An 18175-nucleotide genomic window follows, 5' to 3' on the forward strand; every position below is an offset into this window, starting at 1 on the left:
GCTTACCTCGGCTGGACGGTAAATATACAGCGGAGCCCACGTTCTTTGTTTCCTATATTTCCGTTTTCTTTCTATGTGTGTTCTATGTGTCTGTGTCTATGTGATCTATGTGTCTGTGATGTCTGTGTGTGATCTGTGTGTGTGTTTACTCTCTGCACGGCTTCCTCTTCCTGTAATGACATCACTTCCCTGCAAAACCGCAAGCAAGTGATGCACATTACCGGAGGTAAACCGCAAAATACCGCAGGGAATAACGCAGGAAAACGCAGTGAACCGCACAGAATTTGCTGCCTGCGTTATTCCCTGCGGGATTTCATGATTAACATTGAGTCAATGGAGGGAAATCCCGCAGCGATGTGCGGAAAAGAAGTGACATGCACTTGTTTTTGCTGCGGGATTCCCGCAGCAAAACATGCAGCTGTCAAATTCCGCCCAGTGCGCACAGGATTTTTTTTCTCCATAGGATTTGCTGGTGATTCACTGCAGAGATGTTATGAACATTTTCTGCAGCGAAACATGCAGCAAATCCGCGGCAAAATCCGCGAAAAATCCGGTAAGTGCGCACATAGCCTTAAAGGGATTCTGTCATCAGGTTTTTGCTCCTCTATCTAAATACAGCATAATGGAGAGACAGAGACTAGAGACTATGAATCCAGCCAGCGATGTCTCACTTACTGAGCTGTTTGCTGTCATTTTGATAAAAGTCAACGTTTTCTCTGCTGCAAATCTAGCAGTTATACAGAACTCAAGAATAGGCTGGACTACCTGACAGTAGGTCAAATAATCCTCCTAATGATAATCTACTGCTGATTAAATCAGTGATTTTATAAAAAATACACTAAGCATCCCAGTAAGAGACACATAGCTGGTATCAGGGTCTCTGCCTCTAGGTTATGCTGCTCTCAGATTAGGTCGCAAAAACCTGCTGACAGATTCCTTTTAAATAGGAGCCTAAAAATCATGTTTAGCAATTTGGTTTCATTGAAGAATTTGCACGGTTTGGTTTGCTTTCATTAGCTTTTTTGTTGTACTGTCTATTGCTGACTACAGAAGGAGCTAACTGAGAATCAGTCAGTCAGTCCACTATGGCAATCTGATGAGGAGTTTAAAGCCTGCTTTACACGTTGCAATTTCGCATACGATATCGTATGCGATTTGCAACGCCCCCATCGTATGTGCAGCACGTTCAACTTGTGTACCGCACATACGATTAATCCCCATCACACATAGTTACCTACCATACGACGTCGATGTGGGCGGCGAACGTCCACTTCCTGGAGTGGGAGGGACGTTTGGCGTCACATCGACGTCACGCGGCAGCCGGCCAATAGAAGCGGAGGGGCGGAGCTGAGCGGGACGTAAACATCCCGCCCACCTCCTTCCTTTTGCATAGGGCCGGGAGCCGCAGGAGGCAGGTGAGATCTGTTCATCGTTCCCGGGGTGTCACACACTGCGATGTGCGCTACCCCGGGTACGATGAACAATCTGACGTTCAATTTGTCAGGAATGAACGACATGCATACGATGAACGGTTTTTCGTTCAATCGCAATTGCACGTCGCTGTCACACGCTACAACATACCTTACGATGCCGGATGTGCGTCACTTACGACGTGACCCCGCCGACACATCGTAAGATATCTTGTAGCGTGTAAAGAAGGCTTAAGTCTCTTTTGGTTTTTGAGGAGCTCTTCCCTACTGATTTATGACCACAGACCACATTAAAAGTTGAATCTCCAAGGAGACAAGGAGTTTTTAAAATCCATAGTGCAGGGTAAATCCAGGGTGCAACATCCTTAACCCCTTCAGACCCCGGGCATTTTGCATTCTTCCGCGTTTTTTTTCCCCTCTCTTTCTTCCGAGAGCCGTAACTTTTTTATTTTTCCATCAATCTTGGCTTGTTTTTTGCGGGACGAGTTGTAGTTTTAAATGAAACCATAAGTTTTACCATATAGTGTACTGGAAAACAGCAAACAAATTCCAAATGCGGAAAAAATGCAAAAAAAGTGGAATATTTTATTCACCGTGTTCACTATATGGTAAAACTGATGTATCAGTGTGATGCCTCAGGTCGGTGCGAGTTTGTAGATACCAAAACATGTATAGGTTTACTTGTCCAATAAAAGTGGCGCACGTTTTGTGCCATTTTCCGAAACCTGTAGATTTCTGGATCTATGGCTCAGTGAATGCTTATTTTTTGCGTCTTGAGCTGACATTTCTAATGGTACCATTTTTGCGCAGATGCTACGTTTTGATTGCCTGTTATTGCGGTGGCCAAAAACATAATTTTGGCGTTTGGAATTTTTTTAATGCTATGCCGTTTACTTATCAGATTAATTAATTTTACATTTTGATAGATCGGGCATTTCTGAAGGCGGCAATACTAAATATGTGTATATTTTTTAATTTTTTTACCCTTTAATTTTCAATGGGGTGATTTGAACTTTATTTTTTTTTTAATATTTTAAAAACTTTTTTTTTACTTTTTTTTTTATTTTACTAGTCCTCCTAGGGGGCTATAGCGATCAGCAATCTGATCGCTCTGCCATATCTCCAGATAACAGCTACAGAGCTAAGATCTGCAGATATGCTGCTTTACTTTCAATGCCGGCTATATTCCGGCATTGAGAGTAAATAACTCATGTTAGCTACAGGCGTCATCACATGACCCTGTGCTACCATGGCAACCACCAAAAGTCACGTGATTATGTCACGTGACTTCCGATGGGGGCGGGGTAAGTCAGAATAATGGTGGCGAGCATATACTTCTCGCTGCCAGATTTTGGCAGCGAGATATAAGGGGTTAATATTCGCGGGTGGAAGCAATACCACCCGCGACTAGCAGGCATACGTCAGTTGTTGAAAACAGCTGATATGTGAGCGGATCGCCGCCGCCTGCCCACGGCAGGGGGCGGGGATTAACTGCACACGATCCATGACGCACCCAGTACGTCATGGGTCGTTAAGGGGTTAATAAAAGCCAATTGCAAAAGTGCTATTTAACCCAAAATACATGAATTTAAGTATAAAAAAAAAAAAATTAAGAAAATTGTCCCCAGGGGCCATCAAACTCAAAGCTTTCTCATTCCCCAGGTGATCACCAGCAGGTATGCTCGAGCAGATAGTCGGGAGTGAGAGATGTAATGAATGCTTATTCAAACACTAGCAGGCCGCTGAAATGAACCTTACGGAGCAGGAAGTGTATTTTTGGTGAATTGGCCAAAAATGTTGTTCATAGGCCAAAGCCAATAAGCAATAGAGTCTGAATCTGAAGGGATAATTAGCAGAGATTGGAGGTTGTATAATAAGATTATAAATGGTCATTATCATGAGGTGTTTGCAAAAGATGATCAAAGAACACCTCTATTGAGATATACAAGTAGACCCTGGGTAACATGAAGAACTTGATGATCTGTGAAAAAAATTCCGGCATTAAGAAAAATAAAAAGGAAAAAAAAAAAAAAATCATGCCACAATGACAAACAGATGAAATAAAAACTACAGGTGCAATACTGAATTGGGCCCGACCGGTAGATGACCTAGACCTCTCCTTCCCTCCACAATACAATTTATTACACAAATGTTCTGAGGTTAGTTTAGAGCAGGAGGAATCCATGCACAGATCAATGATAAGTAATCAGTACATATACATATATATACATACATACACACACACACACGTGTATATTATATATATATATTATGTATACATACATACATATATACAAACATATACTCACACACTAGAAGGTGGCCCAATTTTAACGCATTGGCTATTTTAGAATTTAGTGTGTAGTTAATGTATGATTTTTGTTATATATATAGATGTTGTTGTGTGTAGTTGCCAAGTGTTTGTGTAGGGCGCTGTAAATGTTCTGGGTGTTGTCTGGGTGTGGGGGTGTGTGAGAGCGGTGTTTGTGTGTGGGTGTGTGTGGGATGCGTGTGTGTGTTTTGGGGTGAGGTATGTTTTGTGCGTGTTGCGCGGTTTGTGTGTGGGTGTGTGTGGGATGCGTGTGTGTGTTTTGGGGTGAGGTATGTTTTGTGCAGTGTGTGTGTTGCGCGGTGTGTGTATATTTGTCTGTGTGTGCGTGGTGTTTTATGTGTTGGGTGTGTGCGGCGTTGTCTGTGTGTGTGTGGGTGTCTGTAGGGCGGTGTTTGTGGTTCCCAGTGTGTGTGGTGTGTTGTGCGGTGCGTGTGTGGCGGTATGTGTGTGTGTTTTGGGGGGAGGTGTGCACCCCCATCATGCTCCATCCCCCATGCTGCGCAACCCCCATCGTGCTCCATCCCCCATGCTGCGCACCACCCATCGTGCTCCATCCCCCATGCTGCGCACCCACATCGTGCTCCATCCCCCACGCTGCGCACCCCCATCGTGCTCCATGCCCCCATGCTGCGCACCCCCCATCGTGCTCCATGCCCCCATGCTGCGCACCCCCCATCGTGCTAGGAGGACTATAATAGGAGTATAATAGGAGGAGTAGTCCTGGGGAGGGAGGAGTATAATAGGTGGAGTAGTCCTGGGGAGAGAGGAGTATAATAGGTGGAGTAGTCCTGGGGAGAGAGGAGTATAAAAGGTTGAGTAGTGCTGGGGGGAGAGAGGAGTATAATAGGTGGAGTAGTGCTGGGGGGAGAGGAGTATAATAGGAGGAGTAGTCCTGGGGGGAGAGGAGTATAATAGGTGGAGTAGTCCTGGGGGGGAGGTGTATAATAGGAGGAGTAGTCCTGGGGAGAGAGGAGGATAATAGGAGGAGTTGTCCTGGGAGAGAGGAGTATAATAGGTGGAGTAGTCCTGGGGGGGGGGGGGAGGTGTATAGGTGCCTAATGTGTGCGGGAAGCGTGGCTGAGCGGGCAGCGTGGCCGAGCCGACTGGCCAATGCGACGGTTGTCACTGTAATGATGTCATTTTGGAGCAAGACAGACAGACGGAATAAGACAAATATATATATATATATATATATATACATACATACACACAAACGATGTGTAACACATACAAATATATACACATACACTGTATATATACACTTATTAAAAAACAAAAAAAAATCAGACATAAAAGTGAGCAGTGATACAGTATACAGTAAAAAACACACACAATTAGTTATAACCCCCTTTGACTACTATAGAAAATATAAGAAAAAATAATAATAAAAATTCTCTCAAAATCATCACTGCAAACTCACCCTGTAACAGACCTTAAAAATTTAGTGGCTCGTTCAACAACTTCAAGCCAGACAGATGAAACTGTGCCCTCATCAAAGAGCGAGGCCTCGGGAAGTGCACGCAGGGCATCCAGCGATTCTTGTAACAGCTCACTACAAAGATCTGCATCCTCGCCTGGTTAGAAAAATGAAAAAAATATTAATATTACAGGGGTGAGATAAGAGTCTCGAGCTGGAGAAAAATCATAATTACAAGGACACACTGGAATAAGAACAGCCATAGTGACTAGCACAAGAATCAGTGCAGAATGTCAGTATAAGTTACAAAAAGGCAGTGCAAAAGCAGGAGAGATAACTCGCACCAAAAAAGTATAGTTGTTTCAATTTTCATCCCACAAGCTCTGTGGAATATAAAATAACAAGCTTTACTAACACACACACACACACACACACACACACACACACACACACACACACACACACAGTCCAGTGTTGCCTCTACACTGCTGCCCCAGTCTGTTGATCAGTAACATTATATGGTCAGCGCTGAAGCCAATGACTGCTGCTGAGAAGCTTAGACTTCTACATTAGCGGAGCCGCTGAGTTTGCCGAAGGGTTGCAGCTCCGCCAACATGATGTCACCAATGCAGCCGATGTACAAAGGCTAGGACAGTGGAGGAGAAGCATCGCTGGCAAGTAAAGCTCAGTTTATCTGTAAACATCAGTGAGATTATGGGATAAAAATAGTTCAAAGGGTATAACCCCTTTAATCATCGCTAGGTGGTCCCAACAATCATAAGCCAACAACACTCAAGCGCCATTCACAGTGTTATCGCTGTACAGGACCATTCGCGGCCATCCACTGCAGCATGGCCATTCAAAAGGAACGGAGATGGCTGTAGCGCCCTGCACAGGTCATTGCAAGATGGAGAAAAACTGTTAAATGGGACACATCATCAGTAAAGTTCCTTTCTCAGGATCACTCGAGGTAGCAGAGGTCAAACCCATAGCCAACATTAAGGGTTCTCTGAGAATGTTCTAATATATTGGCCGCTGTCACATATCAATCTGCAACCCCTCCTAGTTACCGTATTTTTCGGACCATAAGACGCACTTTTTTCCCCCCAAATGTTGAGGGAAAGTGGGGGGTGCGTCTTATGGTCTGAATGTAGGGCTGCGGGGAATGAGGGTGATGCGGTGGAGCGGGTCATCGGAGGCATGGGCAGGCTGCAGCAGCACCTGCCGTGACCACGTGGACCCGCTCATTTAATATGCATGCCCATCCTCCCGCCCATCATCTCTCAGCGCTGACAGGTGGGCGGGATGATGGGCGAGGGATGAACATCCGGCCCACATGATCACCCCTGGCAACTACAGCCTGGAGTGATCATGTGCGGCTGTATTCACTGCCCCCCATGCATCATCATCAGCGCGGGGTGCAGTGAATCAGTACACTCACCTGTCACCGTTCCCCTGCAGTACCGCAATGTCCTCCTGTCTGTGCGGCGGCCGCTGAGTGGAGACTAGCGGTGCGCACGTGTCCACACACAGCCGCCGGCAGCCAGGAGGACATTGAGGTGCGCCAGGGGAACGGGGACGGCTCCACTCAGCGGCGCTGCCGCTGACACAGACGGGAGGAGGAGTGATGCTGCAGGGAGTGAGGTGAGGTAAGGTGAGTATGAACGTTTATTTTTTTTATGTGCCACAGGATGCGGGCCGTATACCAGCATGGGGGTGTATAGCAGGATGGGGGTATATTATGAGCAGGATGGGGGTATATTATGAGCAGGATGGGGGTATATTATGAGCAGGATGGGGGTATATTATGAGCAGGATGGGGGTATATTATGCGCAGGATGGGGGTATATTATGCGCAGGATGGGAATATATTATGCGCAGGATGGGAGTATACTATGCGCAGGATGGGGGTATATTATGAGCAGGATGGGGGTATATTATGAGCAGGATGGGGGTATATTATGAGCAGGATGGGGGTATATTATGAGCAGGATGGGGGTATATTATGAGCAGGATGGCGGTATATTATGAGCAGGATGGGGGTAGATTATGCGCAGGATGGGGGTAGATTATGAGCAGGCTGGGGGTAGATTATGAGCAGGATGGGGGTAGATTATGAGCAGGCTGGGGGTAGATTATGAGCAGGCTGGGGGTAGATTATGAGCAGGATGGGGGTAGATTATGAGCAGAATGGGGGTAGATTATGAGCAGAATGGGGGTAGATTATGAGCAGAATGGGGGTAGATTATGAGCAGAATGGGGGTATATTATGAGCAGGATGGGGGTATATTATGAGCAGGATGGGGGTATATTATGAGCAGGATGGGGGTAGATTATGAGCAGGATGGGGGTATATTATGAGCAGGATGGGGGTATATTATGAGCAGGATGGGGGTATATTATGAGCAGGATGGGGGTATATTATGAGCAGGATGGGGGTATATTATGAGCAGGATGGGGGTATATTATGAGCAGGATGGGGGTAAATTATGCGCAGGATCGGGGTAGATTATGAGCAGGATGGGGGTAGATTATGAGCAGGATGGGGGTAGATTATGAGCAGGATGGGGGTAGATTATGAGCAGGATGGGGGTAGATTATGAGCAGGATGGGGGTAGATTATGAGCAGGATGGGGGTAGATTATGAGCAGGATGGGGGTATATTATGAGCAGAATGGGGGTAGATTATGAGCAGAATGGGGGTAGATTATGAACAGAATGGGGGTAGATTATGAGCAGAATGGGGGTAGATTATGAGCAGAATGGGGGTAGATTATGAGCAGGATGGGGGTATATTATGAGCAGGATGGGTGTATATTATGAGCAGGATGGGTGTATATTATGAGCAGGATGGGGCTATATTATGAGCAGGATGGGGCTATATTATGAGCAGGATGGGGGTATATTATGAGCAGGATGGGGTAGATTATGAGCAGGATGGGGGTAGATTATGAGCAGGATGGGGGTAGATTATGAGCAGGATGGGGGTAGATTATGAGCAGGATGGGGGCAGATTATGAGCAGGATGGGGGTAGATTATGAGCAGGATGGGGGTAGATTATGAGCAGGATGCGGGTAGATTATGAGCAGGATGGGGGTAGATTATGAGCAGGATGGGGGTAGATTATGAGCAGTATGGGGGTAGATTATGAGAAGTATGGGGGTATATTATGAGCAGGATGGGGGTATATTATGAGCAGGATGGGGGTATATTATGAGCAGGATGGGGGTATATTATGAGCAGGATGGGGGTATATAAGCAGGTTGGGGGTATATACTGTATATACAAGGCAGGAGGATCATTACCAGGATGGGGTACCTTAGTAGAGAATTTGGGGACATTACCCCCATAACAGTGTCAGCAGCAGATCCTTGCCCCGTAACAGTGTGTCATGACTATATTTTTTGCTTAAAATTTTATTTTTCTATTTTCCTGCTCTAAAACCAGGGTGTGTCTTATGGTTAGGTGCGTCTTATAGTCCGAAAAATACATGTGAGAATGGATTGTATTCCTAAGAACTATAATGTGACGAGGCACTGAATAGTTCTGCAGTTTTCCATGACAAACTATTAGGGTATGTGTACACGCTGCAGATTAGGTGCATTTTTTTGTGAAATTAATGAAAAGCTTAAAAAAAAAAAAAAAAAAAAAAAAAAACACACCAACAATTGACGTGCTGTTAATTTTTTTTCTGCACCCAAAAAACTGTAAAAGAAAAAAGAAGTAACATGCTTCAGAATTGGCATTGACTTCACTGGCATGAGGATAGACATAGAGATTTGGGCAACAATCTTCACCAAATCTACAACAAAAAACTCAGCGTGCGCACACAGCCTTACAATAGTAGTGATCACTTTGATTCCATTCTGCATCTACTACATACACACTAAACACTTAAGTAAAAATTGCAGAAATTGTAAAAAGTGATAATCTTTCTTAGAACATCCAGTTTGACAAATTAAAGAAAGACTGGATCCAACAGGGAAGATGAAAAAAAAAAAAGGGGTGATGATGCCTACACAAACACACTGTACAAACACCGAGGTGCCGCAGCTTTTTTGTTTCAGTGTGGTTTTCGTTTATTTCTGGAGGCACGTGGAGTGTATACAGATCATTAAACAAAAACTAGAAAAAGTCATCAACAGCTACTGAGGTGAGATGAGTGAGATCAGCATGTTCTGGGGTTAGAGAAGTGGCATGAGGCCTAAGACACACGACATGAAAATCGGAGCGACTAGCATGCGATAAAACATCATATTCCACTCGGAACAATATTACTCTATGTGCCAGCACCCATGAGCGATTATTTTCTCAGCCCTAATCGGACCAAGAAAAGAATTGCAGCATGCTGTGACTGTAATGCGATCCTGGTTTCGCTCGCACCCATTCACGTCTATGGGGTGAAAGAAAAATCGCACTGCACTCACAGAACACCGGTGTACCGCGAGTGCAGGGCGAGAATGGCAATAGCTGTCTACGGAGGAGATAGGGAGATAAATCCCTCCCTCCCCTCCGCAGCGCCGGCCCGCCCCCTGCAGCTGAGGTCCGATCGCATTGTCGGACCTCAGTCGCAGGGACACTCGCATGACACTCGGCTTCCACTGTGATGCCAGCATGAGCAGAGTGTCATGCGAGAATCCCATTTGTCCAACGTGTGGCCCCGATCTTAGAACGACTGTATTAGCACTTCAATAAGTGAACAGAATCAGTACAGAGCTGTTGGGGTAGGGACACACAAGGCGGCACAGTGCGGCTAAGGTTGTGGGGAAGAGGACAAAATCTTCAAAATGGACTCTTACAGGTAAATTAGCGTTCTACCTGCAAGACCATCAAGACATTCGGGATTTGAGAACTGTATTGAATATGATATGCAGCCTTGCAGGATGTTTGTGAGGATTTACCTAGACCTCAGCCAATACGTGAGGTGGTGAGACTCCCTCTAAAGGGCCCGGTTCAGTATATAAAGAAGCAGCAGCATCACTTGCTCAAATATCTAAAGTATGGGTAAAACAAAAATCATGATATTTTTTATGGGTCTAGCCTAAGCCTTACATTTGTTAACTTCCATAAGGAGGAAAAAAAACAACATAAAAATACAAGTCATTCACACGGCAACTGACAATGAAGAATCATAGAAACTTACCTGATCGCCATGCTCTACGCAGAAAAGCAAAGGCAAATGACAGAGCAGCTCGGGAGCCAACTCTAGCGAGTCCTTCCACCCCCTGGCCTACCGGACGGGAGCTGTGCACATGAAAGGTATGCTCAAATATGTCCTCCCTGCAAAACGAAGTCAGCAATTTTAGAAGCCACATAACAAATGTGGAAAGAAGAAGAGTGCTTCAAGTACTGGGAAAAACAAATCTGAAAAGCGTTCTTAAATGACAAGAGAGTCAATGGTCAAACAAAGTGAAATTACAGAAAAACAAATTACAAGTGGTCACAAGAAAAACAGTTATCCTCTTCGATCCTCTGTACTTTGGCCACTATCTTTAGTAAATCCATGGTGGAAGTCACATGAAGTCATTCTGTAATTTATATATAATGTACACAAAAAGTTGAACAACTTGGACGCATTGCTTTACTTATAATGAAGTGATCCCCAACTCAGAATGATACTGTGTCATAAAATACAACATTGTATCATCATAGAGAAAGAAAGGGGCTGGCTTAATCTGTCCATAAGATCAGCCCTCCTAAAGCCTGCTTTACACGCTGCAATATATCTTACAATGTGTCGACGGGGTCACGTCGTAAGTGACGCACATCCGGCATTGTAAGTTACATTGTAGTGTGTGACAGGTACGTGCGATTGAACGGTAATACGTTCATCGCATACAAATTGTACCTTTCTCTAGAATTGCACGTCAGATTGTTCATCGTACCCGGGGTAGCACACATTGCAGTGTGTGACACTCCGGGAACGATGAACAGATCTTACCTGCGTCCTGCGGCTCCCGGCTCACAATGCGGAAGGAAGGAGGTGGGCGGGATGTTTACGTCCCGCTCAGCTCCGCCCCTCCGCTTCTATTGGCCGGTTGCCGCGTGACGCCGAACGTCCCTGCCACTCCAGGAAGTGGACGTTCGCCGCCCACAGCGAGGTCGTATGGAAGGTAAGTACGTGTGACAGGGGTTAATCGTTTGGGCGGCACGTTCAACAAATTGAACGTGCTACACATACGATGGGGGCGTTGCAAATCGCATACGATATCGTATGCGAAACTACAACGTTTTAAGCAGGCTTAAGTCATCATAAGAAGCGGAATATAATGTTACCTTGATATCCGCGATCTGATGTATTATTCTAAAGAAATCCATATTTTTCTTATAGGTGAATGAGCTGTTAAGATCTATGGGTCGGACACATCGGTGCATGGAAATCTGCCTTCAGAGCTTATTTGAAATAAAGAGGTATATTACCAGTGTGAGACATGAAATGAGTCTGTTCTCATAATTACACACAGCTCTGTAGTGAGATCAGGGCCAACATATCACTACATAAGTGAAACTTATCTCATTATAAACACTTATCCTCTCATCCTGCTGCCAGCTCTGATACAGAGCTGTGCCTGATTATAACAGTACAACAGAGTTGAACCTCATCTCATTACAAACACAAAGTACAAACATTTGCAGTTGCACTCTTAGGCCTCATTCACACGTCAGTAATTCTGGTACGCATGTGCTGGTTTTTATACATACCAGAATCACGGATAGATGCAGACCCATTAAAATCAAAAAGGTCTGCGTACACATCAGTGATTTTTCACTGACCATGTTTTCGTGCGGTGTACACGCGTGTCTGATTTCTGCACAGAGCCACGTCCGCTGGAATTACTGATGTCCCATGGCCACACTATGTTGTGATCTGTGAAACATGTACCAGGAAAACACGTACATTGAAAATAAAAAGCTTTTATGCTCACGTTCTCTAACGACACGGTGTTCAACCGCTGCTCTCTGCTGCTTCCAGGCTGATTAATTATGGTCATGCATTTGCATTTATGCACAGCACCGCGACCCGGTAGTAGCTGCAGCGGGGTCAGCGGCAGCCGGAAATACAGCAGAGCCGAAGAGTTCAGTACCACGGACAGCAGGAGTGTGGACAGGTGAGTTTATCTCCATGTGCCATCACGGATGACGGATCACAGATACCACATGAATAACCCACGTGTACGGTGAATCATGGCACAAGGAGGGACATATGCATCCGTTTTTCACTGATGTGTGAAACAGGCCTTACAGGGTTGTGAGGTCTGCTGTATTACTCTTTCCCTACATTGGCTGCCTGGAGATGGAAGTACTGAATGATGCAAAGTTAACTTCTGCTGTACTGTGTTAGCTATGCTCTCTGCATAACAGTGTGTGATTATGAGAGCAGACTGTCAGTCATTGCATGTTTCGCACAGCTAACACCCAGTTTTAATTAAAATTAGCGCTTTTCCCATAGGCGCTTATGTCAGTAATTTAGAAGACCTCACCGTTCGTGGGAAACTCCAGGTCTGGCGCTGACCTCTGTGACCGCAACACCCGGCGAGAGCAGTGAGGTCAAGTAAGGTTACTGACGTCATCACGGCTCTCACCGAACGGCAGCGCTGCCACAACACCATGTGAGAGCAGTTATGATGTCAGTAGCCTTATATGACCTCATTGCTCTCTCCGAGTATTGCAATCGCAGAGGGCAGCACCAGACCCGGAGTTTCCCACGAGCGGTGAGGTCATATAAGGTTACTGACGTCAGCGCACGTGGGACAAACCAGGGTGGGCGCTGACAGGCAGTAACCCTAAGGACACTTGGTATGAGAACTTTCCCAGAATGATACTCCATAGCAAACGATGGGAGTCGTGGGATAGTACCTGTTGGATTATTGTCAGAATTTTTTAAATTTAATAAACTGGTGAACGAGGCCATGTGGGGGGAGTATTTATTCAAATAAAGTCTGAATTTAATAGACGCCTATCCATTACTAATCCCTGGGCTTGATGCCAGCTGTCAATTCACAGCCGACATCAACTCCAAAAGTATTACCCGGATTGCAGCTGCATCAGGGCAATTGGGAAGAGCCAGGTTATTTTTGGGCTGGGAAGGGCCAAATAACCATGGACCATTCCACCCTGATAATACCAGCCCCTAATAGTCTGCTTTACCTTGGCTGGTTATGAAAAGTAAGGTGGAACCCAATGCCATTTTTATAATTATTAATTTAAGGAATTTAAAAAAGAAAATCAAAAAGCATGGGATCCCCTCTATTTTTGATAACCAGCCAAAGTAAAGCAGACCACTGGGGGTTGCAGTCCATAGCTGTCTATTTTACCGGCGCTTGATATAGACAATAGGGTGGGAGGCCACATCATTTTTATTTTTTTTTTACTCCAAGTGGTGCGCCAGCTAATCACAGAGATGACAATACTTGACATGGCTGTGATGGAGACAGAAGTGCCAATACCGAAAAAGCTTGCTGAATGGCTGATCTACAGCCATTCAACAAGCTTTATTTGGACGACAAACCTGAAAAGGAACCAGATGTACAGTTTGAATGTGTTTGGGACAGAGACCTGAACAAGCGGTATTTGGTACGAACCCGAACTTTACAATTCGAGATTGCTCGTTTCTAGTCTTGAGGCCAAACTAGAAATCCATCTTCCAAAGACTAAGGGGTACTTTGCACGCTGCGACATCGCTACTGCGATATCGGCAAGGTCAAATCGAAAGTGACGCACATCCGGCATCGGTAACGACGTTGCAACGTGTAAAGCCAATAAACGATCGCAAAAGCGTCGAAAATCGGTGATCTGTGTAGCGTTGGTCATTTTCATAATGTCGCACCAATAGGAGATACGATTTTGTTCCTTGTTCCTGCGGCAGCATACATCGCTGTGTGTGAAGCCGCAGGAGCGAGGAACATCTCCTTACCTGCCTCCACCGGCTATGCGGAAGGAAGGAGGTGGGCAGGATGTTTACGTCCCGCTCATCTCCGACCCTCCGCTTCTATTGGCCGCCTGCCGTGTGATGTTGCTGTGACGCCGCACAACCCGCCCACTTAGGAAGGAGGCGAGTCGCCGGCCAGAGTGACGTCGCAGGGCAGGTAAGTGCGTGTGAAGCTGCCGTAGCGATAATGTTCGCTACAGCAGCTATCACAAGAAATCGCATGTGCGACGGGGGCGGGTACTATCGCGCTCGGCATCGCTAGCGCGACACCGATGTCGCAACGTGCAAAGTACCCCTTAGGCTACTATCTGGAGATCGGAGACCTCCATTTTTTTTTTTTTTTTTTTTTTTTTAACTTGGACAAGCCCTTTAAACCAGTGTAAAGAGAGAATGTCACTGAAATACGTTTTTTCGCATTGTTAGGGACATCAGATTATCTATTCTATGAATACTCTCCAAGAATCTATCAACAGGTAGAAGAGACAACCCTTGTTCTGCGCTGCATTCTAAATAGTAGAAGAGGTCATTAGCAGGTGCCTATACTTAAGAATTATCTGGAGCATGATTTCACTATACGATTGACCTTTTATTGCCATGGATAACATCTGAAGAAAAGCCAAAATAGATTCACAGCAGATAGGTATCCCACAAGTGTGAAAATTCTACAGCCAAGAATGTGGAGTCGGAGTTTTGGCTTACCAAGTTCACAGTCTCATCTGAAGCGCTTAAATGAGCACTTTAAAAAAAAAAAAGAAAAAATGCCAAGTGTGAGCATGGCAGGACGGAGCTGTCAGCAGCAGTCCACTAATTAGGCCGAGGCCACACGGGGGCTACTGCGATTCTCGCATGACACTCGGCTCGCGCTGGCAGCACAGCAGGAGACAAGTGTCATGCGAGTGTTACTGCGACTGAGGTCCAATCATGCGATCGGACCTCAGCTACGGGGGGGCGGGCCGGCACTGAGGAGGGGCGGGCCGGCACTGAGGAGGGGAGGGAGGGATTTCTCTCGCTTTCTGCTCCGTTGCCGGCTATTGCAATCCTCGCACTGCACACGCGGTACACCAGAGTGCAGTGCGATCTTTATCTCACCCCATAGACTTGAATGGGTGCGAGGGAAAGAGTTTCGCATTACAGTCACAGCATGCTGCTATTGTTTTCTCGGTCTGATTGGGACCGAGAAAATAATCGCTCATGGGTGCTGGCACATAGGCTAATATTGGTCCGAGTGGAATGCAATGTTTTATCGCACTCCACTCAGTCCGTGTGGATTAGGCCTTAGAGAAATGCTAGATTTTATATACAGTATTGAATCTATAAATCCTAACATATGATAAAGCGCTACAACAAGAAAAATTACCACACTCATCAATACTGAAAAACTTTCCATATGGCACGGTGCTAGAGCTTTCTAGCCTGCACCAATATCACCACTACAAGCACATAAATAGCGTGGCTGAGCGTCGATTAAGACACTATAAGGCTTTGTGCGCACTGGAAAATGGAATGTTCTCAAGAAAATTCCGCAGGCATTGAAAGATTACCGCACCCGCGGTAAAAAAACGCGGCAAACCGCACCAGAAAACCGCATGCAATAAAGCACATTGAAGAAAAAAAAAAAAAAGTCATTTCATTCTGAGATAGATAGATAGATAGATAGAGTCCCTGTGAGCACACGCTGCATTTCTCACAGTCGGCAGTGTGTTCACATTACCGGCCGTAGGAAATGCCCTGTGGTTACCTCTGCTGTCTCGCTGCGAGGCTGCATTCAGCACTGTGTCAGTCGCGGCTGGATGCAAGCATCGCAGGATGTGGATTACGCCGGAGCTGTGTATTTCGGGGGGGGTTAATAAACGGGTGAACCAGGAGCTTTTTTGTGTTTTATTTAAAATAAAGGATTTTTCGGTGTGTTTTTTCACTTTACTTACGGGTTGATCACGTCAGCTGTCACATAGACGCTGCCATGATCAAGCCTGGACGTAGTGGCGGCAATCCGCCACCATTAACTGCTTACATTACCTTGATTGCCACTGCATCATGGCAACAAGAAGAGCCGGGGACACTCCGGGACTGTCGCATAATGCATGAGACAGTCCCGGGGCAGCTGCAGCTGATATTTTCGGCTGCGGGAGGTGGGAGGGAGGCGGGGGACATTAACCCTGCCCCTTGCCCTCCCCAGCCTGAGAATACCGGGCCGCCGCTGTGTGCTTACCTCGGCTGAAAGGTAAAAATACGGCGGAGCCCACGTGTTTTGTTTTATATATTTCCGTTTGCTTTCTATGTGTATTCTATATGTCTGTGTTCTATGTTTGTGTTTCTGATGTCTGTGTGTGTCTGTGATATGTGTGTGTTTACTCTGCTCCGCTTCCTCTTTCCGGCATAATGACATCACTTCCCTGCAAACCGCAGGCAGCGATGTACATTACCGGAGGTAAACCGCGAAATACCGGAGGTAATAACGCCGGAAAACGCAATGAACCGCACAGAATTTGCTGCCTGCGTTATTCCCTGCGGGATTTCACGATTACATTGCAGTCAATGGAGTGAAATCCCGCAGCGACGTGCGGAAAAGAAGTGACATGCAATTGTTTTTGCATCCCGCAGCAAAACATGCAGCTGTCAAATTCCGCATAATGCGCACAGCATTTTTTTTTTTCCATAGGTTTTGCTGGTGATTCACTGCAGAGATGTTATGAACATTTTCTGCAGCGAAACATGCAGCAAAACCGCAGGAAATTCGCGGGAAAAAACGGTAAGTGCGCACAGGGCCTTAGCATGGAGTAGTAAGTAGTAATTACCCTTTCTTTTCTGCTGCAGGAGGAGGAACTATGTTACTTTTCCACTTCACTTTGACATTTTCCTGAAAAACAGTTCTGTTGAGTGCAATGAAATATCGCTCCAGTATGACCAGCCTTTGTTTTAGCCTGATGGCGGAGAGGGTGGTGGTGGCAGTCTGGGTGACGAGCACTTGCTGCTCCTTTACCAGCACGTAGAGGCTCTCCTTCAGTTCATTCACATCTGTAGAAATAAATAGCATCATTACTGACTAATAATAGCTCAAAACCTTATAAAATACCTATACAAAACAAGCACAAAAACAAATGATGAATTTAAGTCTGTAGTGCTGGGAAACGATACGAGGGGTCTTTATTAACCCCTTCACCCCGGCCAATAAAACACCCTTCTGACCAGGCCATTTTTTACGATACTGACCAGTGTCACTTTGACAGGTTATAACTCTGGAACGCTTCAACGGATCCCAGCGACTATGAGAATATTTTTTCGTGACATATTGTTCTTCATGATAGTTGTAAATTTAGGCCAAATTTTTTGACATTTATGGAAATTTGGCAAAAATGTCGCAATTTTCAAACTTTGAAATTTTATGGCCATAAATCCGAGAGTTATGTCACACAAAATAGTTACTAAATTTCATTGTCCACTTGTCTACTTTACACCAACGTAATTTTTGAAACAAATTTTTTTTTGTTAGTGAGTTAGAAGCGTTCAGAGTTAATCAGCAATTTCTCATTTTTCCAACAAAATTTACAAAACCATTTTTTTTTTTAGGGACCAAATCGCATTTGAAGTCACGTTGCGGGATCCAAGTGACAGAAAATACCCAAAAGTGACACCATTCTAAAAACTGAACCCCTCAATGTACTCAAAACCACATCCAAGAAGTTTAAATAACCCTTTAGTCTTCACAGGAACCAAAGCAATGTGGAAGGAATACATTTTTTTTTATTAAAAACACAAAAATATGTTACTTTAGCCATAAAATTTTGCATTTTCACAAGAGTATCAGGAAAAAATGCACAATAAAATTTATAGTGCAATTTGTCCTGAGTACCCAGATAGCTCATATGTGAAGGAAATCAATTGTTTGGGCGCACGGCAGGGTTCGGAAAGAAAGGAGCTCCAATTTTTGAAGCAAAATTACCTGGAATCATTACCGGATGCCATGTCGCGTTTGGAAAGCCCCTGATGTGCCTAAATAGTTGAGCTCCCCCACAAGTGAAAACATTTTGTAAATTAGACCCCTCAAGTAATTTATCTAGATGTTTGG

At 45.2% G+C, this 18175-nt stretch overlaps 1 protein-coding gene across 5 annotated transcripts in view; it reads right to left on the reverse strand.

The window, feature by feature from the left end:
* The window catches only part of HERC2 (HECT and RLD domain containing E3 ubiquitin protein ligase 2), a 415490-nt gene that overhangs the window by 342382 nt on the left and 54933 nt on the right, over positions 1-18175 (reverse strand). For 4 of the 5 annotated variants that reach the window (XM_075336619.1, XM_075336616.1, XM_075336617.1 and 1 more), the window contains exons 5-7: positions 16905-17124; positions 10324-10460; positions 5183-5336 (exon numbers count right to left, since the gene is read on the reverse strand). In XM_075336619.1, coding sequence (XP_075192734.1) covers positions 5183-5336; positions 10324-10460; positions 16905-17124 — 511 coding nt within the window. The remainder of the gene's footprint in view (positions 1-5182; positions 5337-10323; positions 10461-16904; positions 17125-18175) is intronic. The other variant, XM_075336618.1, reaches the window with a different exon arrangement.

This window comes from Anomaloglossus baeobatrachus, chromosome 2, assembly GCF_048569485.1.
Source record: "Anomaloglossus baeobatrachus isolate aAnoBae1 chromosome 2, aAnoBae1.hap1, whole genome shotgun sequence".
NCBI classification, from domain to species: domain Eukaryota; kingdom Metazoa; phylum Chordata; class Amphibia; order Anura; family Aromobatidae; genus Anomaloglossus; species Anomaloglossus baeobatrachus.